Genomic DNA, 27620 nt, shown 5'->3' on the forward strand with positions numbered 1-27620 from the left:
ACCGGTACTAAAGGCCTCGCGCTGCCACCCCAAAGTTTAGTCCCACCTCACCGGGCGAAAGGTAGCCGCACTGGTTTATAAACCCAGCCGCGGCTACCTCTTCGAACTCCTCTATATAGCAGGCTTGTGGGCCTAAATTCTGCGCGCTGCCCTGTGAGTCTGCTGGGCCTTTAAGGCCTGTAACTGCACGCCTGTGGCCTAGCAGGCCCACAGGGCAGCGCCCCAATTTTTTTTATAGTTTTTTCTTTTCTGCTATTTTTTCTTCTATTTATTTCTGCGTAGTTTTTTGTATAGTTTTTTCTTTTCTGTTATATTTATTTTCTTCTATTTATTTGTTAGTAGTTTTTCATCTAGTTTGCCAAAATTCAACATTTTCAGAGTTCATTTTGTAGTGATTTTCAATTTCACGGTAATTTTGTAAACGATTAAAAAATAGCAAATATAATTTTTTTCTTTTCTGCTTTATTTTTTCTTCTATTTATTTCTGAGCAGTTTTTTCTTTTCTGCTATATTTATTTTTTTCTATTTATTTCTGAGTAGTTTTTTATATAGTTTTTTTCTTTTCAGCTATAGTTTTTTTCTTTTCTGCTATTTTTTTCTTTTCTGCTATTTTTTCTTTTCTGCAAAACATGATGGTCAAAGTCTGGAGTTATAACCAAAGTTAAAAAAAAGAAATGCCGACGTGCAATTAGTTTTTGCCATAACAGAAGAAGTCCGGAGTTGTAATAAGTTATTAAAAATAAAAAAGAGGTGCAATGCTCGATAATTTGCTTCAAGCCTTTCGGAATAGTGTAAACTGCACTGCGCATAGCTCCGTGCAATCTACCATATTCCTGAAGGCTTGAAGCTAAGCAACGTGAGCATTGAGCCTCTTCTTCATTGTCTCTGCACTCAGGGCTTATAAACCGCTCCTAGTCCCTCTCTCTTGGCGAGGTGGGACTAAAAAACAGCTTCCTAAGAGACTGTAGTACTGGTCACCCTTTAGTACCGGTTGGAGCCACCAACCGGTACTAAAGGTGGTGCGCTTAAAACAGTTATGGCAAAAACAGCTTAAAACAAATCATTAAATGCATGAAAAATATCAAATGAAGGCAAAAATGGTTGAAAGTTGCCGTAGTTGCCGTAGCCGCCGTAGCCGTAGGAGAGAGGGGCGGGAGGCGCACCGCCAGCGAAGAAGGCCTGCTGCTGGGGAACACCAGGACGTGTACCAAGAACGCCAGCACCCGGCGCACGCCAGGGCATGGGCCATGCTTGGACCATGCCGGTCCAGGAGATGGCGCCGGGAGCGGCGCCTGGCAGGGCACCCGGGCGAGGGGCGGGCGACGGCGATGAAGGAGAGGGCGGTGCAGAGCCGCCTCCATTGCCGCGGCCACTGTTGGGGAACGTTGCAGAAAACAAAAATTTTCCTACTCGTTTCACCAAGATCATCTAGGAGTTCATCTAGCAACGAGTCATCTAATGCATCTACATACCTTTGTAGATTGCACACGGAAGCGTTCAAAAGAACGGTGATGATGTAGTCGTACTCGACGTGATCCAAATCACCGATGACCAGCGCCGAACGGACGGCACCTCCGCGTTCAACACACGTACGGGACGGGAGACATCTCCTCCTTCTTGATCCAGCAAGGGGGAAGGAGAGGTTGATGAAGATCCAGCAGCACGACGGCGTGGTGGTGGATGCAGGGCGTCACAGAAGCAGGGCTTCGCCAAGACTACGAGGGAGAGACGTAACGGGGAGAGAGGGAGGCGCCAGGGGCTGGTATAAAATCCCTCCTCTCCCCCCACTATATATAGGGGTGCCAGGGGGGTTGGTGCGCAGCCTAGGAGATCTGATCTCCTAGGTGCGGCGGCCAGGGGAGGGTTTCCCTCCCCCCCAAGGCACCTCGGGGTGCCTTCCACCACTTGGACTCCTCCTTGGTGGAAACCCTAGGCGCATGGGCCTAGTAGGGCTGGTGCCCTTGGCCCATGTAGGCCAAGGCGCACCCCCTACAGCCCATGTGGCCCCCCGGGACAGGTGGCCCCACCCGGTGGGCCCACGGGACCCCTCCGGTGGTCCCGGTACAATACCGATAACCCCGAAACTTGTCCCGATGGCCGAAACAGCACTTCCTATATATAATTCTTTACCTCCGGACCATTCCGGAACTCCTTGTGACGTCCGGGATCTCATCCGGGACTCTGAACAACATTCGGGTTACTGCATATACATATCTTCACAACCCTAGCGTCACCGAACCTTAAGTGTGTAGACCCTACGGGTTCGGGAGACAAGCAGACATGACCGAGACGACTCTCCGGTCAATAACCAACAGCGGGATCTGGATACCCATGTTGGCTCCCACATGCTCCACGATGATTTCATCGGATGAACCACGATGTCGAGGATTCAATCAACCCCGTATGCAATTCCCTTTGTCAATCGATATGTTACTTGCCCGAGATTCGATCGTCGGTATCCCAATACCTCGTTCAATCTCGTTACCGGCAAGTCACTTTACTCGTACCGTAATGCATGATCCCGTGACCAGACACTTGGTCACTTTGAGCTCATTATGATGATGCATTACCGAGTGGGCCCAGCGATACCTCTCCGTCATACGGAGTGACAAATCCCAGTCTTGATCCATGTCAACCCAACAGACACTTTCGGAGATACCCGTAGTCTACCTTTATAGTCACCCAGTTACGTTGTGACGTTTGGCATACCCAAAGCACTCCTATGGTATTCGGGAGTTACACGATCTCATGGTCTAAGGAAAAGATACTTTGACATTGGAAAACTCTAGCAAACGAACTATACGATCTTGTGCTATGTTTAGGATTGGGTCTTGTCCATCACATCATTCTCCTAATGATGTGATCTCGTTATCAATGACATCCAATGTCCATAGTCAGGAAACCATGACTATCTGTTGATCAACGAGCTAGTCAACTAGAGGCTTACTAGGGACATGTTGGTGTCTGTTATTCACACATGTATTACGATTTCCGGATAACACAATTATAGCATGAATAAAGACAATTATCATGAACAAGGAAATATAATAATAATGCTTTTATTATTGCCTCTAGGGCATATTTCCAACAGTCTCCCACTTGCACTAGAGTCAATAATCTAGTTACATTGTGATGAATCGAACACCCATGGAATTCTGGTGTTGATCATGTTTTGCTCTAGGGAGAGGTTTAGTCAACGGATCTGCTACATTCAGGTCCGTGTGCACTTTACAAATTTCTATGTCTCCATCTTGAACATTTTCACGAATGGAGTTGAAGCGACGCTTGATGTGGCTTGTCTTCTTGTGAAACCTGGGCTCCTTGGCAAGAGCGATGGCTCCAGTGTTGTCACAGAAGAGTTTGATTGGCCCCGACGCATTGGGTATGACTCCTAGGTCGGTGATGAACTCCTTCACCCATATTGCTTCATGTGCTGCCTCCGAGGCTGCCATGTACTCCGCTTCACATGTAGATCCCGCCACGATGCTTTGCTTGCAACTGCACCAGCTTACTGCCCCACCATTCAAAATATACATGTATCCGGTTTGTGACTTAGAGTCATCCAGATCTGTGTCGAAGCTAGCGTCGACGTAACCCTTTACGACGAGCTCTTCGTCACCTCCATAAACGAGAAACATTTCCTTAGTCCTTTTCAAGTACTTCAGGATATTCTTGACCGCTGTCCAGTGTTCCTTGCCGGGATTACTTTGGTACCTTCCTACCAAACTTACGGCAAGGTTTACATCAGGTCTGGTACACAGCATGGCATACATAATAGAACCTATGGCTGAGGCATAGGGGATGACACTCATCTCTTCTATTTCTTCTGCCGTGGTCGGACATTGAGCTGAGCTCAATTTCATACCTTGCAACACAGGCAAGAACCCCTTCTTAGACTGATCCATATTGAACTTCTTCAATATCTTATCAAGGCATGTGCTTTGTGAAAGACCTATGAGGCGTCTCGATCTATCTCTATAGATTTTGATGCCTAATATATAAGCAGCTTCTCCAAGGTCCTTCATTGAAAAACTTTTATTCAAGTAGGCCTTGATGCTGTCCAAGAGTTCTATATCATTTCCCATCAAAAGTATGTCATCTACATATAATATGAGAAATGCTAGAGAGCTCCCACTCACTTTCTTGTAAACACAGGCTTCTCCATAAGTCTGCGTGAACCCAAACGCTTTGATCATCTCATCAAAGCGAATGTTCCAACTCCGAGATGCTTGCACCAGCCCATAAATCGAGCGTTGGAGCTTGCACACCTTGTCAGCATTCTCAGGATCGACAAAACCTTCCGGCTGCATCATATACAATTCCTCCTTAAGGAAACCATTAAGGAATGCCGTTTTGACGTCCATTTGCCATATCTCATAATCATAGAATGCGGCAATCGCTAACATGATTCGGACGGACTTCAGCTTCGCTACCGGTGAGAAAGTCTCATCGTAGTCAACCCCTTGAACTTGTCGATAACCTTTAGCGACAAGCCGAGCTTTATAGACGGTTACATTACCATCCGCGTCTGTCTTCTTATTAAAGATCCATTTATTTTCTATGGCTCGCCGTTCAACAGGCAAGTCAGTCAAAGTCCATACTTCGTTTTCATACATGGATCCTATCTCGGATTTCATGGCTTCTAGCCATTTGTCGGAATCCGGGCACGCCATCGCTTCTTCATAGTTCGAAGGTTCACCGTTGTCTAACAACATGATTTCCAAGACAGGGTTGCCGTACCACTCTGGTGCGGAGCGTGTCCTTGTGGACCTTCGAATTTCAGTAGGAGCTTGATCAGAAGTATCTTGATCATTATCATTAACTTCCTCTCTAGTCGGTGCTGGCACCTCAGGAACATTTTCTTGAGTTGCGCCATTTTCCGGTTCAAGAGGTAATACTTCATCAAGCTCTACTTTCCTCCCACTTACTTCTTTCGAGAGAAACTCTTTCTCTAGAAAGGACCCATTCTTGGCAACAAAGATCTTGCCTTCGGATCTGAGGTAGAAGGTGTACCCAATAGTTTCTTTTGGGTATCCTATGAAGACGCATTTTTCCGACTTGGGTTCGAGCTTTTCAGGTTGAAGTTTCTTGACATAAGCATCGCATCCCCAAACTTTTAGAAACGACAGCTTAGGTTTCTTCCCAAACCATAATTCATACGGTGTCGTCTCAACGGATTTCGACGGAGCCCTATTTAAAGTGAATGCGGCAGTCTCTAAAGCATAGCCCCAAAAAGATAGCGGTAAATCGGTAAGAGACATCATAGATCGCACCATATCTAATAGAGTGCGATTACGACGTTCGAACACACCGTTACGCTGAGGTGTTCCAGGTGGCGTGAGTTGTGAAACTATTCCACATTTTCTTAAGTGCGTGCCAAATTCGTGACTCAAGTATTCTCCTCCACGATCTGATCGTAGAAACTTGATTTTCCTGTCACGTTGATTTTCAACCTCACTCTGAAATTCCTTGAACTTTTCAAAGGTTTCAGACTTGTGTTTCATTAAGTAGATATACCCATACCTACTTAAATCATCAGTGAGGGTGAGAACATAACGATAGCCACCGCGAGCCTCAACACTCATTGGACCGCACACATCAGTATGTATGATTTCCAATAAGTCGGTTGCTCGCTCCATTGTTCCTGAGAACGGAGTCTTGGTCATTTTACCCATAAGGCATGGTTCGCACGTGTCAAATGATTCATAATCAAGAGACTCTAAAAGTCCATCAGCATGGAGCTTCTTCATGCGTTTGACACCTATGTGACCAAGGCGGCAGTGCCACAAGTATGTGGGACTATCATTATCAACCTTACTTCTTTTGGTACTCACATTATTAACATGTGTAGCATCACGTTCGAGATTCATAAAGAATAAACCATTCACCATAGGAGCATGACCATAAAACATATCTCTCATAAAAATGGAACAACCATTATTCTCAGATTTAAAAGAGTAGCCATCTCGAATTAAACGAGATCCTGATACAATGTTCATGCTCAAAGCTGGCACTAAATAACAATTATTAAGGTTTAAAACTAATCCCGAAGGGAGATGCAGAGGCAGCGTGCCGACGGCGATCACATTGACCTTGGAACCATTCCTGACGCGCATCGTCACCTCGTCCTTTGCCAGTTTCCGCTTATTCCGCAGCCCCTGCTTTGAGTTACAAATGTGAGCAACTGCACCGGTATCAAATACCCAGGAGCTACTACGGGCACTAGTAAGGTACACATCAATTACATGTATATCACATATACCTTTTGTTTTGCCGGCCTTCTTATCCGCTAAGTACTTAGGGCAGTTCCGCTTCTAGTGACCGCTTCCTTGCAATAAAAGCACTCAGTCTCGGGCTTGGGTCCATTCTTTGGCTTCTTCCCGGCAGCTTGCTTGCCGGGCGCGGCAACCTCCTTGCCGTCCTTCTTGAAGTTCTTTTTACCCTTGCCTTTCTTGAACTTAGTGGTTTTATTGACCATCAACACTTGATGCTCCTTCTTGACTTCTACCTCCGCTGATTTTAGCATTGAGAACAACTCATCACAAAGCTCTTGTAGCTTGGTGGAAGCGACTGGAGGATTCTGTCAATGACCGCATCATCCGGGAGATTAACTCCCAGCTGAGACAAGCGGTTATGCAACCCAGACATAGTGAGTATGTGCTCACTGACAGAACTATTTTCCTCCATCTTACAGCTGAAGAACTTATCGGAGACTTCATATCTCTCGATCCGGGCATGAGCTTGAAAAACCATTTTCAGTTCTTCGAACATCTCGTATGCTCCATGTCTCTCAAAACGTTTTTGGAGCCCCGGCTCTAAGCTATAAAGCATGCCGCACTGAACGAGGGAGTAGTCGTCAACACGTGTCTGCCAAGCGTTCATAACGTCTTGGTTCTGTGGGATGGGCGCTTCACCTAGCGGTGCTTGTAGGACATAATCTTTCTTGGCAGCTATGAGGATGATCCTCAGGTTCCGGACCCAGTCCGTATAGTTGCTGCCATCGTCTTTCAGCTTGGTTTTCTCTAGGAACGCGTTGAAGTTGAGGACTACGTTGGCCATTTGATCTACAAGACATATTGCAAAGATTTTAGACTAAGTTCATGATAATTAAGTTCATCTAATCAAATTATTAATGAACTCCCACTTAGATTAGACATCCCTCTAGTCATCTAAGTATTACATGATCCGAGTTAACTAGACCGTGTCCGATCATCACGTGAGACGGACTAGTCAACGTCGGTGAACATCTTCATGTTGATCGTATCTTCTATACGACTCATGCTCGACCTTTCGGTCTTCTGTGTTCCGAGGCCATGTCTGTACATGCTAGGCTCGTCAAGTCAACCTAAGTGTTTGCATGTGTAAATCTGTCTTACACCCGTTGTATGTGAACGTCTGAATAAAACACCCGATCATCACGTGGTGTTTTGAAACAGCGAACGGTCGCAACGGTGCACAGTTAGGGGGAACACTTCTTGAAATTATTATGAGGGATCATCTTATTTACTACCGTCGTTCTAAGTAAACAATATGCAAAACATGATAAACATCTCATGCAATCAATTAATAAACGTGACATGATATGGCCAATATCACATAGCTCCTTTGATCTCCATCTTGGGACTCCATGATCATCTTGTCACCGGCTTGACACCATGATCTCCATCATCATGATCTCCATCATCGTGTCTCCATGAAGTTGCTCGCCAACTATTACTTCTACTACTATGGCTAACGCGTTTAGCAATAAAGTAAAGTAATTTACATGGCGTTCCTCGATGACACGCAGGTCATATAAAAGAATAAAGACAACTCCTATGGCTCCTGCCGGTTGTCATACTCATCGACATGCAAGTCGTGATTCCTATTACAATAGCATGAACATCTCATACATCACATATAGATCATTCATCATTCATCACAACTTTGGCCATATCATATCACAACCCACTTGCTGCAAAAACAAGTTAGACGTCCTCTAATTGTTGTTGCATGTTTTACGTGGCTGAATTAGGGTTCTAGCAAGAACGTCTTCTTACCTATGTTAAAGCCACAACGTGATTTGTCAACTTCTATTTACCCTTCATAAGGACCCTGTTCATCGAATCCGCTCCAACTAAAGTAGGAGAGACAGACACCCGCCAGCCACCTTATGCAACTAGTGCATGTTAGTCGGTGGAACCGGTCTCACGTAAGCGTACGTGTAAGGTTGGTCCGGGCCGCTTCATCACACAATACCTCTGAAGCAAGAAAAGACTAGTAACGGCAAGAAAGTTGACAAATCTACGCCCACAACTAATTGTGTTCTACTCGCGCAAGAAGAACTACGCATAGACCTAGCTCATGATGCCACTGTTGGGGAACGTTGCAGAAAACAAAAATTTTCCTACTCGTTTCACCAAGATCATCTAGGAGTTCATCTAGCAACGAGTCATCTAATGCATCTACATACCTTTGTAGATTGCGCATGGAAGCGTTCAAAAGAACGGTGATGATGTAGTCGTACTCGACGTGATCCAAATCACCGATGACCAGCGCCGAACGGACGGCACCTCCGCGTTCAACACACGTACGGGACGGGAGACGTCTCCTCCTTCTTGATCCAGCAAGGGGGAAGGAGAGGTTGATGAAGATCCAGCAGCACGACGGCGTGGTGGTGGATGCAGGGCGTCACAGAAGCAGGGCTTCGCCAAGACTACGAGGGAGAGACGTAACGGGGAGAGAGGGAGGCGCCAGGGGCTGGTGTAAAATCCCTCCTCTCCCCCCCACTATATATAGGGGTGCCAGGGGGGCGCCGGCCCTAGTAGATGAGATCTACTAGGGGGGGGGCGGCGGCCAAGGGGAGGTTTCCCTCCCCCCCAAGGCACCTCGGGGTGCCTTCCACCACTTGGACTCCTCCTTGGTGGAAACCCTAAGCGCATGGGCCTAGTAGGGCTGGTGCCCCTGGCCCATGTAGGCCAAGGCGCACCCCCTACAGCCCATGTAGCCCCCCGGGACAGGTGGCCCCACGTGGTGGGCCCACGGGACCCCTCCGGTGGTCCCGGTACAATACCGATAACCCCGAAACTTGTCCCGATGGCCGAAACAGCACTTCCTATATATAATTCTTTACCTCCGGACCATTCCGGAACTCCTCGTGACGTCCGGGATCTCATCCGGGACTCCGAACAACATTCGGGTTACTGCATATACATATCTTCACAACCCTAGCGTCACCGAACCTTAAGTGTGTAGACCCTACGGGTTCGGGAGACAAGCAGACATGACCGAGACGACTCTCCGGTCAATAACCAACAGCGGGATCTGGATACCCATGTTGGCTCCCACATGCTCCACGATGATTTCATCGGATGAACCACGATGTCGAGGATTCAATCAACCCCGTATGCAATTCCCTTTGTCAATCGATATGTTACTTGCCCGAGATTCGATCGTCGGTATCCCAATCATCGTTCAATCTCGTTACCGGCAAGTCACTTTACTCGTACCGTAACGCATGATCCCGTGACCAGACACTTGGTCACTTTGAGCTCATTATGATGATGCATTACCGAGTGGGCCCAGCGATACCTCTCCGTCATACGGAGTGACAAATCCCAGTCTTGATCCATGTCAACCCAACAGACACTTTCGGAGATACCCGTAGTCTACCTTTATAGTCACCCAGTTACGTTGTGACGTTTGGCATACCCAAAGCACTCCTACGGTATCCAGGAGTTACACGATCTCATGGTCTAAGGAAAAGATATTTTGACATTGGAAAACTCTAGCAAACGAACTATACGATCTTGTGCTATGTTTAGGATTGGGTCTTGTCCATCACATCATTCTCCTAATGATGTGATCTCGTTATCAATGACATCCAATGTCCATAGTCAGGAAACCATGACTATCTGTTGATCAACGAGCTAGTCAACTAGAGGCTTACTAGGGACATGTTGGTGTCTGTTATTCACACATGTATTATGATTTCCGGATAACACAATTATAGCATGAATAAAGACAATTATCATGAACAAGGAAATATTATAATAATGCTTTTATTATTGCCTCTAGGGCATATTTCCAACAGCCACGGCGTCTGTTGCGGCCACGCCCGCGCTGCCCCCGCCATCGACGGTTAGCTGAGGGGGCGCAGGGTTGCCTGGTGAAGACTGCGGCCGTGTCGCGATGAGCGCGTGCGCAGACTGCTATCGCGCGGCCTGTTCGGCGCGATGTTCCTCGAGAAGGAGAAACGAGCGAGCCTCCAGAAACGTAGGCAGGGGCACACGGGCTGTGAGGTGGCGAATGGCGCCGTGGTACTGGCGCCCGAGGCCACGCAGCATGTTGAAGAGCTGCTGCGGCTTTGAGACGGGCTGGCCGAGGTTGGCGAGCTGAGTGGCGAATTGCTTCAGGCGGGTGCAGTACTACATCACCGTGAGGTCGCCCTGGACGACGGCGTGATATTCGACGTCCAGGTACACCGCGCGCGCGAGGTTGTTGTCACGGAAGATGCCGTCGATCGCGGCCCAGAGTACGTCGGCGGTGTCCTCCGGCTGCATCACGGCATCCAGGAGCTGCGGCGAGATGGTGGCGTAAAGCCAATGGACGACGCAGTGGTCAACCATGACCCACTTCGGATCGCGGCGACGAGGAGCGGCAGGAGCGACGAGATGGTCGCGGACGCCGAACATGCCGACGATGGTGAGGAAGAAACGGCGCCACTGGGCATAGTTGCCGGCGTGCAGGTCAAGCGTGACCGGGACGTGGTGGCGGATGTCGATGGTTTGGAGCACCGCAGACGGGAATGCACCGGGGGCGAGAGGAGGCGCAGGAGGAGCGCTCGCCGGGGGAGCGTTTGCTGGTGGGGCACTCGCGAGGGCAGCAGTCTGGAGCACGCCGGCTGGAGCGGGCGCGTCGTCGTCGGAGGTGTCAGGGGTGGCGAGAGGATTGGTGTCCATGGCAGCCGAAGGGGGAGGCGCGAAAGGATTGGTTTCGGCGGCCTCTGATACCATGTTTCAGTGGAGAGATCGAACACACTCTTTGCATTGATCTGGGGGGTACATATACAGTTGGATCAGATGGCATCGGGCCACGATGGAGATCGTGGGAGGCCATGATCGAGGTGGAGGAACGTGTGTGCTTCAGGGAAAACTGCACACACGCATGCTACGCTAGCCTATACCGTAGACTACGTACAAAGCTCACACTCATACATACATGTAGTTTATCAATTTTACGTGTACAACACGGGCCTAGATGGCCACGTTCATTAATCCCAAAACTAGAAACAGAACAAGTCACTGGCCGTTCTAATTTCGGCCTGCCCAGAATCCTCAAATCTTCATCAAGCCAAAAACTTCACTGAAAAAACAGGACTAGTTCCCTGAAAGTTGTATTCATAGAGGGAGGATCGATTGAGCTAGTACCTTTGAGGCTACGGAGTTGGAGTGCGCTGCGATTCAGATGGGGGTTCTCTATGACTGTCGGTGTTGTCAATATCTGGGACATGAACTTGAGATGCAGAACTTGAGGAAGGAGAATCGGTAATGCCATATGTCCCTCTGCCCCCACACTCGTCGTCCACCTCCCCTTCCTCTAGCAATGCCAGGTCTGGGACGCCCTCGTGGACATGGCAAGATTCGGATTTGAGGAATTTGCCGGAGAAGACAAAGAAAGAAACAGAGGATCTTGTGAAACCTGAATAGGAGATCCGTGAATGACTCCCCACCGAGATTCATTGGTGAATCATGAAGAAATCTTGAGATCCAGGCGCGGCGATGGGGAGGACGTGGTTCCGCCGGTCGATGCAGCTGCAGCTGCGTCGAATTTTGAATTGTATCCGGCATGGGTGGATGGGGCAGCCTGGTCACAGGGTAGTGGACGGGGAGGTAGGCGAGTACGTAGGTAGGACGCCAGATACGATAGGACGTGTATTCACTTCGTATGGCGCTCAGAAAACTGAAATAGCCAAATCCGGATAGGGCCATGTGGGCCAGGCTAGCGCCAATCCATAAGGTGCAGCGACGGCTCCGAAACTGGTTGCGCGCGCAACCAGTTAGGAAAGGCCTTATTCGGAGAAGAGTAGATATCGATCACGTTGGTGCACTGCACACACACAACCGGCCAATCATCCCAATCCACAAGCAAGCGAAGCAAAGCAAGATGGTAACCGTGGTGTCGTCGCGCACGGTGAGGCCACCGCCGCAGCCACGCCGGCGCATCCCGCTCACCACCTGGGACATCAACTACATCCAGAAGGGCCTCCTCTTCCACAAGCCCACGGGCAACCTCCTCTCCACCGCCGCGCATCCCGCTCACCACCTGGGACGTGCCCATGCTCTCCGCCAACTACGTCCAGAAGGGCCTCCTCTTCCACAAACCCATGGGCAAGCTCCTCTCCACCACCGCCCAAGTCGTGAACCACCTCGCCGCCACCCTCGCCGACGCGCTCATCGACTACTACCCCGTCGCCGGCCGCTTCATCACCTACCGGCACTATGGTGGCGAACACGGTGACGACGTGGTGGGATGCTCGGTCTCCATCGACTGTGATGGGCAGGGCGTCCAGGTTGTCCACGCCATCGCCGATGGCGGCGCCTCCATGGCCGACGTGATTCCTCCCGACGCAGACATGCCGGTCGTGGTTCAGTCATTTTTCGGGCAAATAGCTCCCATGCGACGTTGTTGGTGTGTATTGTCTCTCATGCGACGTCGTTGGTTGTAATAGCTCTCATGCGACATCTGCGTTGGAAAAAATAGCTCCCATGCGACACTGCTGCCTAATGCAAAGACACATGTTTAAAACTCGAATCAGGTGAGCGGGACCCACAGCGTGGGACCCACTAACTTATCCAACTTAGCATTGGTCAGGTGAGCAGGACCCACAGCGTGGGACCCACTAACTTATCCAGGTCAGCATTGGTACAAGAGGACACCGAGCCGTGGCCCAAGCCGTGCAGCACCCGAGCCCATCCTCCCCCCTCCCCCCTCCCCGACCGTTGTTGTTCTTCTTCTCCGGCGACGACGCGCAGCAACGCCGTTCCCGGCCGCGGCCTAGCAATGTCGAGCTCCGCTTCAGCCTCCCGCCGCTCATGGCCGCACTATGGCGCAGTGCCCATGACAAGGTGCCCTGCATGCCCACGTATCACACCCCTGAAGCGGCTAGTCACAACGACCGACAAGAATGGCAACCTTGGGCGGGAATTCGTGAAATGCGAGAGCAAACCAGAGCAGGGAAAGGTGAGAATTTACTTCTCAATATGCCAATTTTGGTTTTCGGTTTTGCTATTTTACAGTCGAGTGTTTTTCAATTCGTCGTCAATCAAATCCGTGTCCGTCCTTTCTCACGCAGAGATTCGTGTTGATTTTTTTCTTCATGCTAGCGTTCCACTTGTTTGGGTTGATGCGTGTTGGTTTCTCGGTTTTGGTTTTCCTGTCTCAGCCCGTTACCGCCCCCGGTCCGGCACTGTCTCCACTTGGAGAGGAGGCGATTTCTTATGTTCATGGCGATTCCGAGCTATTCCACCGCTCGATTTTGATTTCTCCTCCCTTTTCTCTTCGATCCCCGCTGCCGCGATCGGTTGTCCTTGTCTCTCGTGTTTCCCTGTGTGCTTTTGTTTGTGTTGTGGCTGTGTAGTTCCGGATCTAGGTAAGTTTTGGATCCACGGATCCATGGTTCATATGTTCTTGATGTTGTCCGTGGATCCGTGGTAGGTGCATGTTGCTGCCGTGTTTGTTTCTAGTCCGCCATGCCTAGCGCTCCATTTCCCATCCTTCTGCTCACCTGAGTTATGTAGGAGCTTGTTGTATGTGGGGGTTCTAATCCATCTGCTTGTTGTGGTCCTATTCTCCCATGCTTGTAGATGTGGAGGTAGGCGTAGGTTGTTTATTCTGATGTAGATATAGAGGTAGGGGAAGTTATAGTTGCAGCGGTGGTTAGCCCTATCAATTTTATTTCTGCCGCCCTGGGTGTCTATTCCTTTGTCATTAGATGTAGTTGCAGATGATCTAGCCTGATTTCTGCCTGCTTATGTAGTTTAGTTGTATTTGCTGTTAGCTGCTGATGTTTGCTGTTGTAGTCCCTGGAATTCATTATGATTTTTTGTGTTAGATGTAGGTGTTCATTTCCCCCGGTACCTGAATCTCTCTGAATTTGTGTGTACTAGGCTGCAGTGTTGTTGTAGTGTCAGTCCAGGAATCTCTCTGAATTGCATGCTTCTTTACAGTGTATTTTTACTCCAGACTTGAAGTGTAACTTACCCCTAGAATTACAGTGTATCCCCATCCAGAATTGCTGTGTAATTTAACCCATAATTGCAGTGTAACTTACCCCATAATTGTAGTGCATTTATAGTGTATCCTGATGCTTCTTTATTTGTTGTTACTCTGGAATTTGTCCTAGTAGTACTGTGTATTTCCCCCTAATTACAGTGTAATCCCGATGCTTCTTTCTTTAGTGTGAATTTTGCTATAATTACTGTGTAATATGTCCGTAGAATTACACTGTAGGTTACCCTGCAATTACAATGCAATATACTGTAATTACCGTGTGTTTTTGTGCTTTTTTATTTGTAATTACTGTGTAATTTGTCCTAGAATTACTATATAATATTTTCCCCCATTACAGTGTAATTCTCATGTGTCATAGAATCACACTGTAGGTTAGCCTGCAATTACAGTGTAATATACCATAATTACATTGTTTTTTTCGTGCTTCTTTATTTTGTAATTACTGTGTAATTTTCCCTAGAATTACCCCCATTACAGTGTAATTATCATGCTTCTTTCAGTGTAAATTGCAGTGTATATTTTTTCAGTGTAATACTGCGCTAGTTTCTTTGTTATTTACATTGTATTTTTTCTCAGATGTTTTGCATGCATTCATGTGGTTTTGCACTGTAATATCCCCCATTCTTACTATATAATTTATCTTCAGTTTTTGGCAGTGTACTCCCTCTACCTTTTCATTGTAAGTTGCCCTAATTATTGTGTATTTTTACTCAGAGTTTCACTGTATTTAGGTTGGTTTTACACTGTATTTAAGTGATTCTTCCACTGTATTAATATGCCCCCATTACTCTATAATTCCCCTGATTGCTGCCTTTCAATGTATTATTTGTTGTGAGATTTCCCTTGTAATTGAGCCCCATTACCCTATAATTTTCAGCTTTCTTTAATTTTCTTTCGTGTGTCATGTATTATGTTTTGTTAGGTTTAGGTCAATGGGGAGACTACGGGAAGTCTCTCACAATGATGTTTTGGTAGTTTCTTCTATTGAGAGGGCTGATTCTTTGAATGATCCTTTTGTGCCTAATGACTTTGTGGAAGATGGTTCTAATGCTATGTCTTTGGTAGTTATTTTTGTCTTGTTCTCTACTTTCATTTTCATTTTTATTCTTTCTTTCAGTTTATTAAAATTTCTGTTTGTTGACTGAATTATTTTTTAGGATCTTTCTAGTGATGATAGAGGTTTTGATAAAACTATTTTCAATTTCTATGTGAATCATGTGAGTCTTTCTGATCTAGTTACAATTAATGACTTATCTTTTTTATTCACAAGAATTACAATGTAATTTAGCCTAAAATTACAGTGTAGTATGCCCCTAGTATTACAGTGTAATGTATCCAAAAATTTCATTGCAATCCCCATGCTTCCTTTATGTAATTGCAGTGTAATATACCCTAGAATTGCAGTGTAATTTAGCCCAGGTTTTAGTGTAATCCCAATGCTTCATTTTTTTAAATGACAGTGTAATTTTCCCAGAATTACGGTGTAATTTTCCTAGAATTACAGTGTAAACTCCATGCTTCATTTATGTAATTACAATGTAATTTTCCCCATAATTACAGTGTAAACTTCATGCTTTATTTATGTAATTATGGTGTAATTATTCCCCGAATTGCAGTGTAAATTTTCCTAGAAATTCAGTGTAATTTTTCTTCTTCTAAACAAAGTAGTGTAATTTTCCCGATGAACCTCTGTATTATTTGATATTTGGGCTTCATTCTTGTTCAGATTTGCTTGAATTACAGTGGATTTTAACTCTGCTTTGTGTGCTTATCCTGTGTAGTCTCTTGGTTATTATCATTGTAATCCACTAGTGTGATTATTCATTTCCTTCACTGTCCATGTGTACCAGCACTGTAACAAGCTCTACTTTTGATTGTCAATATTAATGCATTCATCTGATAGGACTTGTGTTCTTTATGCTGATAGGTCTGTCTCTATATTCATGACTTCATATGAACTTGCATGTATCTCTGTAATTATTCTGTTCAGCTTTTGCTTGAATTTCCGGTGGATTTTAACTCTTTGAATTACAGTGTAATACCTCTTAATTTCTCTGTAATTTCCACTATATTTGTAGTGTAATATTCCCCAGGATTACATTGTAATATACATACCCCAAATTTATATTGTAATATCCCCCAGAATTACATTGTAATTCTGAATTGTATTAAATAATGCTGGAATACAGTGTAATATTCCCCCAGTTTGCATTGTATGTCATGTAAGTATTACACTGGAATTCATCTCATTTTTCCATGAATGTCACGAGTTGTCTAACTCTGTAATTTCCCCTGAGTTCATGTTAGCTACATTGCCCTGTATCGCAGCAAAGATTTTTTCATGTGTACTACAACACAGCTTTTTTCATGTAATTTCCTCATGGTTCATGTTACCTACATTGCCCTATACTGCAGCAAAGTTTTTTTTTCATGTGTACGTTACACTGGAATTCGTGTTGGTGTAGTGTTTTGACAGTGAAATATTAACAGTTTTAACTTCCGACAGTTAGAATTTTTCCCCTGACGATTCCAAAATTCTCACTAGATTGTATGATGGTTTTTTTGCAGGCTAGTTCATGTAGCAGGTGTATGTAGAGCAGCAGGGTGAGGAAAAACATGGAAGAGTTCAATAGAAGTGTGATCAAAAGGAGTAGGACATTTCGCGAACTGTGGACCGTCTCTTGGATGATCTTCCTTTATCCACCACCAATTATTCAGATCTGTTCTTCCCCCTTGCTTCTCTCCAGGTACTTGCCCCTCTGATGTGCCTCTCTGACTTGTTTTTGTTCTTCCTTCTTCTCACTCCCTCTCTCCCATGACGTCTCTCTGATGTTTTTCTACTCTTTCTTCTCATTTCCCCTCTCCCATGGGCCATGGCGCCTCCCAGATGACTTGTGTGATGCAAGTTAAAGGAGGGTCCTGGGAGACGCCAGTATTCTAATGATTTTTGTTCCTTTTCTTTGTCAGGTGATTTGTTGTCCAGGAAAGGAAAAAAGAGCGTGGGCAACGGTCCAGGAGGGTTTGGTGATAGTTGCCTTGTTTTGTTTCGGTTATTAGTTAGAACTGGGTCAGATTTTAGCCACACGACCCCTTTTTTGGAAATACAAGCATACAATTGTCCATGGTATTTGGACATAGGTGTCAGCACTTGATTTATCAGGAAATTTGACTATAATATAGTGCCTTTTACCTTTGTATTGGTTCTCCGTTATTTAACATGTTTACCCCCGACCCGGGTTTGATGTTTACCCCCGACCTGTTTAGGCGTTCTTTTTTGCTTTCTGTTGATTTTTCTGCTCATACAGGTGTAATGTGTTGATTGGTCAAAAAAATTGACTGTTTTCGAATTGAAAACAGTCAAATGTCAAATAGACAGTCCCTTGGTTTTTGTCTCCCAATTTCATATTTGCCCAATTTTTCCCCATTTTTCATCGGATTTGGGATTTAGGGTTCATCTTTCCAATTTCAGAAATTGAAGCAATGCACCCATTTTGAGTGGCTAGATGAGTACATAGAGTGGATTCAACTGGAGGGTGCATCAGGGGAGCTCGATTTACCGTTGGAGGCGGAGAAGTTGGGCAAGTTTGGATCGGGCGCGTCTGGATCTGGGGCCCCTGGATCTGCCCATTCCATTGGGGCTACTGTGGGGGATGAAGTAGTGACGGCAGAGCTGAAGAAGCTGAACAAGCAGATGAAGAAACTCATCGAATTGCAGAAGCAGGGCAATTTGATGGGGCTGATGGCCGGACTTTTTATGTTTGTGTAATTGCTCTCGCATTTGTTTATGTGATGATAATTAGTCGTAAGTGAATAGATTGGGCATCATCTGTAATCGTAATGATATGTATATTTGAATAAAAAGTGTTGCGCTGTACGAATTCAGCATGTCCTCTCCACTCTGTTTCGGCCCCGTATTTTTAGTTCTTCAGTTCGTCATCAGTTTCAGTTTCAGTGGTAGAGGTAGAAAAGGAAAAAAAAGGTCCGTCCACAGCCCGTTGCCCAAAAAGGCCAGGCCCATATAGAAGTTAGGCAGGGCCGAATAGAACATATCTAGGCCCATTGATAAAAGAAGTGTAGCTAGTGCAAAAAAAAGTGCACACGGTCATTGACATCGATATATCTTTTCGGCTTTAGGTTATTTCACAAATTTTAAGTTTCCTGCAGTCACCTTTTTTGAGATAACTCATCTGATAATTATTTGAGCTATTTTTATGCATAAGCTATCGTGTCCGATGGTAGGGTCCCGTGTTGTTTCGGCTAAAACAAAAGGTTGGTTCTAGTTAGCAGTCCAACTTGCAGTCTTTGTGAACCAAAAAAGTTGCAATTGTTTGGTTCTAGTTTATTTCAACCAAGCACCATTTTTTAATATTTTTTCTGACTTGTGCTATGGTGTTTTCAAAGTTTTTACTCGTGTGTTTCAACCGAAAAAGGTTGTGCCCCTCTCAAAAAAAGAAGACATCTAGTGTGCCCCTAGTAGCATCTCCTTACAACATAGAGGGGCATCCCCTTACAACATATAGTGCATAAAACATAAAAGGAAGATAATTAACTAGACACGTGCTAACAACAACTTATATGATTGGATCATGTTTTAGTGCATTTTTTAGTACACATGGCCACATAAATAAAATGAAATGGAGAAACTTTAGGACCTAAAAAACATATAGATAGATAGAGGGGCATCGGGTACCCTAGTAGCATAGATAGATAGAACATATAGAGGCATCCCCCCACTACATATAGTTTATAAAACATGAAAGTAAAATAATTAAAACTAGATATATAGAAGACACGGGCACACACACCCGAACCAACACAACCACAAACTAGATAGATAGAAGACTCGCACTTGAACAGCCCCTTGAACAACTCCTTGGCCCCTCCTCCTTGCCACTCCTTGGCCCCTCCTCCTTGGGCCCCTCACTCGTCATTCTCCGGCATATGGTAGGGGAGGGTGTGCATGCCGTTGGGGTGAGGGAAGATGTGGTGGAAGTTGGTGAAGATGTTGTAGGTCGTGAACGCGATAAACTCGCATCCACACCAGAACACCTCGCCGAGGAGGTGGTGAGTGTCGTAGGGGTTGGTGAAGGTGACGTAGAGGCCGATGACGATGCCGTTGGAGTTGCCATCGTACTGCTCGTGGAGGTGGAACATGGGCGGAGTGCCCGGAGGGAGGTGGTGGTAGCCGGCTTGGAGGAAGAAGCGAGCCAACTCTCTAGGGCCCCTCCACCTACAGATGGCCCACACCCTCAGGCTATTCTCGACGACGACTCCGGCCGGGTACTGCCTCTCCGGCACGGTGCGAGGGAGACGGTAGGTAGGGCCGTTGAACTGCATGGTGGCTCGAGTGGTGGATTTGGCTCGAAAAGAAGAAGGGGAGGAGGCTTGAGAGATGAGTGTGAGAGGATGAGGAAATGGTGCCCCTCTTCTCGATCGTTTTCTCTTCTCCGTTCGCACTGGCATAAGTAATTGCGGGAATTAATTCAAAAAACGGCGGCCAGAGCATCCAAAGAGGCACGGGAGGCACAGGCGAGATGCATCGTTTCGTGCACTTTCATCGGCGGTGACGCCGCGTGGGAAACAGGCCCGTTCATCCACGCGTGACACTAAAAAAGGAGCTGCACCACCGACGCGTCCGTCTCGTTCAAACATGCATTTGTTAAAATAGCTTAGATGCGACGTACCTATACGCTGCGCCCCTGCCGTGCTTTACTGCGTCGATGCGTGCATGCAAGCCCGCATGCAAATGGCTAGGCGTTCACGAGCAAAGAATAGCTAGGCTACGACGTTGCATGGCATGCATGGGACAGGGATGGCCCACATGTCATTGACCCTCTCGCATGCAGCCCATCCCCCCCTCTCGACGGCCGTGCGCATGCACGCCAGGCTTTGCCGGGCCCGATCCGCTTGGCCCAACGGTCACTTAGATGCTCCCCCGCTCAACGTTATCTGTTCGTCAGAGAGAAAAAACGGTGGCCAATCAGATTGGAGCCCACGGATCGCCCCCGCGGAATCCTTCTAGAAGGCCTATCCGACGGCCGCAGTTTGGCGTTAGGGTTAGATCGACGGTGGACGTTTGGCGCTAGGGTTACATGGGGTTTTGAGGGAGTCAACGGGGTTTTGAAAGGTTTGACCGAACATTCAAATGTGTATAACTAATTCAAAAAAAATCTAAAAAATGAAAAACCTGCGCATATAGCCTTTTTATGTTACATAGTTATGATATAAAATGGTAAACTTCATCTAATGACCTTTGCATGAAAAAACCTTCACAAATTGGACTATCTCGACTGAGGTTGCATAGAGTTCAAAGGAGTGAGAAGAGGGTTTGAGGTTTTGAAAATGCAAAAAAATCAAAAAAAAACATCACCTTAGCTTCATTTTAGAGTGACTAAGGAGGATCTGAAGTTATTTTTGCATTTAAAATTTTTGAACTTGTTTTATTGCTGACTTTGTATTAAAGGGTGTTTTTTCAAAAATAAATTAAATAATATGAATACTTATTCAAAAAAAGGTGAGACTTCGTATTGATCCTATATAGGTATAATATAAGCTAAGAAAATCTTTTTTGGGTGATTTTGAGAAGGTCGAAAAAACTTGCTTAGAAATGGGGCCGTTTTCCCTTACTTTGGAGCCTGTTTGGACAGCATTTTCAGTGACTATGAGTTGGACTTCACAAAAAGGGTTGGATTTATGAACTAAAGTGCATAGTAGTACATAAAACGATGCAACATCACAGAACAGACAAATGAACTCAAAAAATATTGGAGATAGGTTCAAATTTGAATGTCGGTTCAAATTTGAATTTTATTTCAAGTCAAATCAACATCATAGCACATAAGTTTTCACATGAAAGAACATAAGTTTTCACATCAAATGACAACAAACATAAGTTTTCATATCAAATTTGAATGATTTCGACTCTATTTCTTTTGCTTCTTTCTACCACTCGATTTCTTCTGCTTTTTTCCACCGTTTGGTTCCACGGCGCATAGTTTGTTGATGTTGATGCTCTTGCTTTTGGGCCCCTTGCAAACTCCACTAGGCCCCCTCAACTTTTGCACCTGACCATGTCCCACTTCTTCAGTTTGCACTTCTGCAGATTGAGTAGATGGCACAAATTGTTCAACTACTTCAGTTTGCAACTCAACACTTGGCAGCACAACCTCCAAACATGGCAACACAATTGTCAAAGCAGATTCGCATGGCAGCACAACAGTTGCTTCATCCGCAACAGTTTCAGATTGCCCTAGCGTCTGCAAAACAGATTCAGTATGCATCACATCGTCCAAAACAGAAACACTTAGCTCATGTTCAGCAGTAACAGTTTCAGTTAGCTCCATATCTTTGTCACCAAACATTATCTGCTTAGTGCTCTTCCTTCTATAGCCATTGAGTCATGCTTTTTTCACTGGCCAGCATTGTTCAACAACAAGAGGTGGGGCTTTTTCTGCACGCTTCCTCCTAAAAAATAAAGCATTTGACTTGGTTAGATACTAGAACAAGTAGCAAAATCAAACACTTGCAAAAACAGTAACATGAACATACTTTGGCCTCTGAGGAGTGTAGATGCACTTGGATGAACCAATTCTGTGCCCAAGTACCTCACACAACTTGCACCTATTTTTGTTACCTTTTTGAGCCCTTTTGGGCTTATCATTCTTTTCCTTTTCCTTTTCCCCCTTCTTACTACAACCACCTTTCTCAAACCAAGCTTTGAATCTGCTCTGTTTAGGCCTCCCAGCCTTTCTTCTAGTGACAGGGGGACACAAGGTAAATTCTATTTCCACCTCAGGCCACTGAGATTGGTCAGTCAGTGCAGGAATTGGACTTGCATATGCAGCTTTGAATTTTTGTACTGAATAATACTCATGCAAATATGGGTGCATATTTAACCTGGGTTTAGATGCCAAAAAAAGTATGGCATGCTCACATGGTTTTTCAGTGTGTTGCCACTCTTGGCAAGTGCACTCATGCAACTTGGTATTTACCACATGCCTCTTGCCACTCTTTGTATCTCTAACTTCAGCACCCCACAAGGAAGATTTCTCAACAGATAGATGTGAAAGATTTCTACTCCTGTTGACCACCTATTGTACCACTGCTGGAAGCTTGTCCCCTTCCAAAATATTAGCAATTTTTCCTCTCAACTCCCACAAACGCATGATCATGATCCTTATTTGGTCCACCATGTCATGCACAGGCAAGTCTTTCAAATCCTTCACTTTGTTGTTAAAACTTTCTGCCAAGTTGTTATTGATATGATCACATTTTATGGCAGTATTAAAACCTGATCTATACCACAACAGAGAATGGTGGGTGTTCAACCATGAAGCAAATTCATTATCACTACATGATGCCAATTCCTTACCAAGGTGTTAGGAATGTGTCTGTCTGGTGTAGGATCTTGCTGCTGGCTACATGCGCCCAAATTCATCTCCTCTGAATTTTTTTATCAGATTCATCCACATATGTCCAAAGCACTCCCTCTGCTCAGCATGGGGGAAAATATTTTTTACTGTATTTTCCAACCCTTTACATGCATCTGTGTGGATGGCCAAAGGAGAAACTGGCCCTATGCATCTTTTCAGTTGCATCATGAACCATATCCATGATGCCTCTGTCTCTGATTGAAACATTCCTATTGCAATTGGGAACATCCAGTTGTGTCCATCTAGAGCATTGCATGCAGCCAACTGACCATTCCACTTTCCAGTCAAAAAAGATGAATCTATGCTCACATATGGACGACAACCTGCTTTGAATCCATCTATGCAAGGCTTCAAACACATAAAAAACTTGCTGAATAAAACCTTGCCATCCTCTGTTACCTCTGTATCTATCTCCACCACACTCCCAGGTGACCTCTTCTCCACCTCTGCTTTAAAACTATACAACATCCTAAATGTATTTGCCCAGTCACCATACAATGATTTCATGGCCCTTTGTTTTGCTTTCCACACTGTGGTATATTGCAGCTGGATGGGGTACAGCTTCTCCAAGTCAACTTTAAGCCTCTTTGCAGTAGTGTTTGGAGTCTTGGCTAAAATAGGAGTAATCTTCTCTGTAACCCAAAGCTGTGATGTCATCTTTGAAACTCTCTGTGAAGTGGTCATACATGTATGCTGGTGTGGGATTTGATTTACCCTTACTGTACTTCCATCAGGTTGTAGTCTGGCAGACAAGTACCATTTGCAAGGATTGCCACCACCATCATAACCTTTGCACTGAGCATAAAATTTCTTTCGATAAGTCCACATAGTCTTGGCATCAAACTCTTTTTTCACTGCATAGGTCCTGAAAGACATCCTAAACTCCTTCATGCTTGGCCACAACTTTCCCACCTCAATAACTGGGTTCTCTTTGTCATACAAACAAACCAGCTCATTATCATCTGCATCATCCACATCATCTGCAGCCTCTCTCATCAGCTGGTCTTCATCCTCATTTGCATTTCTAGGGCCTGTGTTACCTTCAGCAGGCAAAGAACTGTCATCCTTCTCCTTATCTTTGTCATCAACTTGAATAACAAACATTTCGGCCATATCAATGTCAGATATTGGTGTAATGACCAAATCTGTTTTTTCATTCAACTCTACTACATTCCAGTCAACAAAAATCTTCCTAGCACCATGGGTTCCCTCCTCTCCATCTGCATCAATCCCTGTATCTTCAGCTACTACAGTCGGTTCAGTCAACAATGCCAACATCTTCTTTTGTGAAATCCACTCATCATCTTCCATCTGTGCAGCCCTCTTTGATGGCACATAACCAACTCTGGAATGAGTTTGCAGATCAATTAGCTCTGCATAAAATGTTACTTGTTTGCTTGCCCACCCTTCTTGCTAATCAATTTCAGCAACCATGGATTCTCCATCTTCAATTCTCACATATTCACCATTATAGTTATCGAAACGTTGCAGAGATACCTCTTGTTCTGGACCCCAAACAATACTCTCCCCAATTCTCTCCACCAAATTTCCCACGGCCTTCTCCTTCATACTCTCCAATTCCTGGGGATCAACATCTGCAAATTCGACATCCAACCTCACGGTGGTATCTCTATCAATGTCTTGGACACTGCCATCACTGAGCTTGGCTTTACAGGGAAAAAATTCCACTATAATTGCGAATGTGGTGGCAGAACCTGAACCTCCCCTGTTTTGTCAATGGCAGGCAGCGGCGGCAGTCACTACCAAATCGAGTTGGATTCTAAATCGCCAAGAAAAGAGGGTGGCATTACCGATTTGAAGCACTGTCTCCTCGCTCCATCTCATCCAGCCGTCGCTCCATCTCCTATCCAATCGAGATTCTAAAACGCCAAGAAACAGGGGCAACATGAGGCCACAAATTTATCCAAAATTCAGTGGAATGGGAGTAGTGTTTGGAAAATACTCACTCGCAATAGCCGCTGCAGAGATAGGCGCTCCACCACCGGGCCGCGGAGAAGAAACAACCCCCGGATCCAATGGAGCCCGATTCAAAATCGCCAAGAAACAGGGGGCAGCATGAGGCCACAGATCCCCCAAAATTCTGGGGAGTGGGACTAGGGTTTCGGGCTCACCTGGCAATAGCTCTGCCGCTGCGAGAAATGCGCTCCACCACCGCGGAGAAGAAACCGCTGCCGGAGAAGATGCTTACGGCGGCGCTGCTCGCCCAGTCCAGCACGGGCGAGTCGAGCACGGTCACACAGTCATCGGTCGAGTCGTGGACGGTTGACTCTTGACTACGTGGCCATAGGTGGACCCCACCAGTCAGAGCACATAACCCCCAGTGTCCTAACCAAACCTCAGCCTAACTAACAGCCAACTAGCCGCGTAAATGGTGTGTCGCATGGGAGCTATTTTTTCCAACGCGGATGTCGCATGAGAGCTATTACAGCCAACGACGTCGCATGAGAGACAGTTCACACCAACGACGTCGCATGGGAGCTACTTGCCCGTCATTTTTCCTGCTAGATGGCGCCATCAACTACAACGGCCGCCACCACCCGCTCCTCGCCGTGCAGGTCACCGACCTCACCGACGGCGTCTTCGTTGGCTTCTCCTACAACCACGCGCTCTCTGACGGCACCGCCTTCTGGGGCTTCATCAATGCCTGGGCCGAGATCGCGCGCGCCAGGCTCCTCGGGTCTCTGCGGGAGCTGCCCTTCCGGCGGCCATTGCTCGACCGCTGGTCACCCGATGGCGGCGCCGCGGTGCCGGTCGTGCTGCCGTGTGCGGAAGTGTCCGACCTCATCGAGCGTACCCCACAGACTCCGCTGCGCGAGCGGATGCTCCACTTCTCGTCGGAGTCGCTGGCGGCGCTCAAGGAGCGTGCACGCCAGGAGCTCCTGGCCTCCGGTGATGCGCAGGGCGCCGCATCGCTTACCAGGTTTCAGGCGCTGACCTCCCTCCTGTGGCGTTGCATCACGCGCGCACGGCGTCTGTCGCCGGAAAAGGAGACCACGTGCCGCGCGGCGATCAACAACCGCGGGCGGCTCCGGCCACAGCTGCTGGCTGCGTACTTCGGCAACGCCATCAGCACCATCGGCACGGAGGTGGTGCTCGCACCGGAGCTGCTGGAGCGCGGGCACGGCTGGGCAGCGGCGGCAGTCGGGCGCGCGGTGGCGGCGCACACAGACGCGGCCATCAGGGAGCGGGTGGCGGCCTTGACGGCGAAACTGCCGGCGAGAAACCCGCCGGTCTACATGATGAGCTGGCACGATCCATGTGGGACGCTAATGGGGAGCTCGCCGCGGTTCGACATGTTCGGGTGCGACTTCGGGTGGGGGAACTCGGTGGCGGCGCGGAGCGGCAAGGCGAACAAGGTCGACGGGGGCACGTCGTTGTACCCATGTCCTGATGGGGGAGGCGGCATGGACGCGGAGCTCACGCTCACGCCGGAGCACATGGCCGCGCTCGAGGAGGACGAGGAGTTCTGGGCCGCCGTCTCGCCGGACGCGCCGGTGCCGGAGGGGAAAGTTTGAACGGGGGTGGGGGTGGAGATGACGACGCTCTGTTCCGCAGCGATGCCGGCGCCATGCTGTTGGCCGCCGTCTATTACGCGCCGGCATCGGTCTGTAGTACTCAGTGTGTACTCATGATCTATTCCGACGTTTTTCTTCTATTTCTATTATCTGCCCTCTCGCTAAACCCAAATAATAAGTGCCATATGCCACACGTGCACATACTTTTTACAACTAAAGTTGTCATCTAAAAATAAAAACAAAACAAAAGGAAACTGAAACTCGCCATCGGAACACAACTAAAATTGCCATCCTCGCGTCACTAAACTTGCCATAAAAAACGTTCGAAGTTATCATGTGTTTATACCACACGTGTGATACTTATCAGGGTTGCTAAAATGTCAATGAATGATGGAGTGAACGATTGTGTTATTTTCCCTCGTTCGCTACAGCCCATGTTCCAGCGAACCATCATCTGTTTCGTCCTCCAGCCAAAGAAGCACATTTGAAAACATGATAGGCCTAATTAGATCAAATTTTGGAGAACAAATTGTCATTAACTGAAAAAATGTACATGAAACACGGAAAAACATGAACAGAAACAAAAATTATCATGCCGTAATTCGTAAAACAAACAGAATTGGTCCGATGGCAACTTCAAACAGAAAAAATGTTTTATGTACATAAGTTCAATTAATTTGCCATGGTCTAAACATGTTTTTTTATTTTAGAAAAATACCATTATCATGATAATAAAAATATCATGTTATTAATAATAAAATATATTATCCTCTTAGTAATAAAAATGCTAGATTATTAAAAATGAAACAGCCATAAACAAAAACAAACTTTATCCACAAATAAAAACTTGACTTGTGAACATTAGATTAAAAATGTCATCCTCTTATATAATAATAAAAGTGACATGTTATTAATAATAAAAAATATTTTTTGAATTGCGAACATTAGAAAAAAGTTTAAATTTGCCATGTGACAAACTTCAACAAATTATAAAACTGCCTTGTTATTTCTTTAGAAAAAATTTCATGTACCTAGGAAAAAAAACATATTTTTCCATCTAGTAAAAAAAGGATGGACCAGGATTCGATACCACATGGGGGCTTACGTCGCTAGTCAATGCGGTGTATGGGTAGTACAGGCAACCACGGGAGCTCAGGGGAGCTCTATTCTGAGTAGTAAAGGCCCTTTTTGCGAAATCACTAATTGAGGAGTACTCATTACAAAGATCACTTCCGCCTTTTCAGGTTGCGACAAGTCGCGTGCTGCGTGTGCGCCACTTGTCATAACCTAGGAGTTTTTCCTATTTTCGTAGATCCGTTTATTCAAAATGTTTTATCTCTTAAACATGCGTCCAAATCTCGAACTATTTTTATCGTTGGAT

The 27620-nt window shown here is 46.2% G+C and overlaps 3 protein-coding genes across 3 annotated transcripts; 2 read left to right on the forward strand and 1 right to left on the reverse strand.

Annotated features, from left to right (window-relative positions):
• Nucleotides 1-10406: 10406 nt before the first annotated feature.
• On the reverse strand, nucleotides 10407-10940 carry LOC147962393 (uncharacterized). Its single transcript, XM_087534180.1, has one exon. The coding sequence runs from the start codon at nucleotides 10938-10940 to the stop codon at nucleotides 10407-10409; it is 534 nt and encodes a 177-aa protein (XP_087390306.1).
• Nucleotides 10941-12144: 1204 nt separating this feature from the next.
• Nucleotides 12145-26239, forward strand: LOC125519487 (uncharacterized). Its single transcript, XM_087537013.1, has 3 exons — nucleotides 12145-12222; nucleotides 12311-12630; nucleotides 25213-26239. Exons 1-3 carry the CDS (start codon nucleotides 12145-12147, stop codon nucleotides 26237-26239), a joined length of 1425 nt encoding a protein of 474 aa, XP_087393139.1.
• Nucleotides 13042-18037, forward strand: LOC147962394 (uncharacterized). The gene is made up of 2 exons (XM_087537014.1): nucleotides 13042-13221; nucleotides 17741-18037. Exons 1-2 carry the CDS (start codon nucleotides 13042-13044, stop codon nucleotides 18035-18037), a joined length of 477 nt encoding a protein of 158 aa, XP_087393140.1.
• Nucleotides 26240-27620: the final 1381 nt, after the last annotated feature.

The sequence above is a fragment of the Triticum urartu genome, chromosome 7A, assembly GCF_056163025.1.
Source record: "Triticum urartu cultivar PI428250 chromosome 7A, HENAU_Tu73, whole genome shotgun sequence".
In the NCBI taxonomy this organism is placed as follows: domain Eukaryota; kingdom Viridiplantae; phylum Streptophyta; class Magnoliopsida; order Poales; family Poaceae; genus Triticum; species Triticum urartu.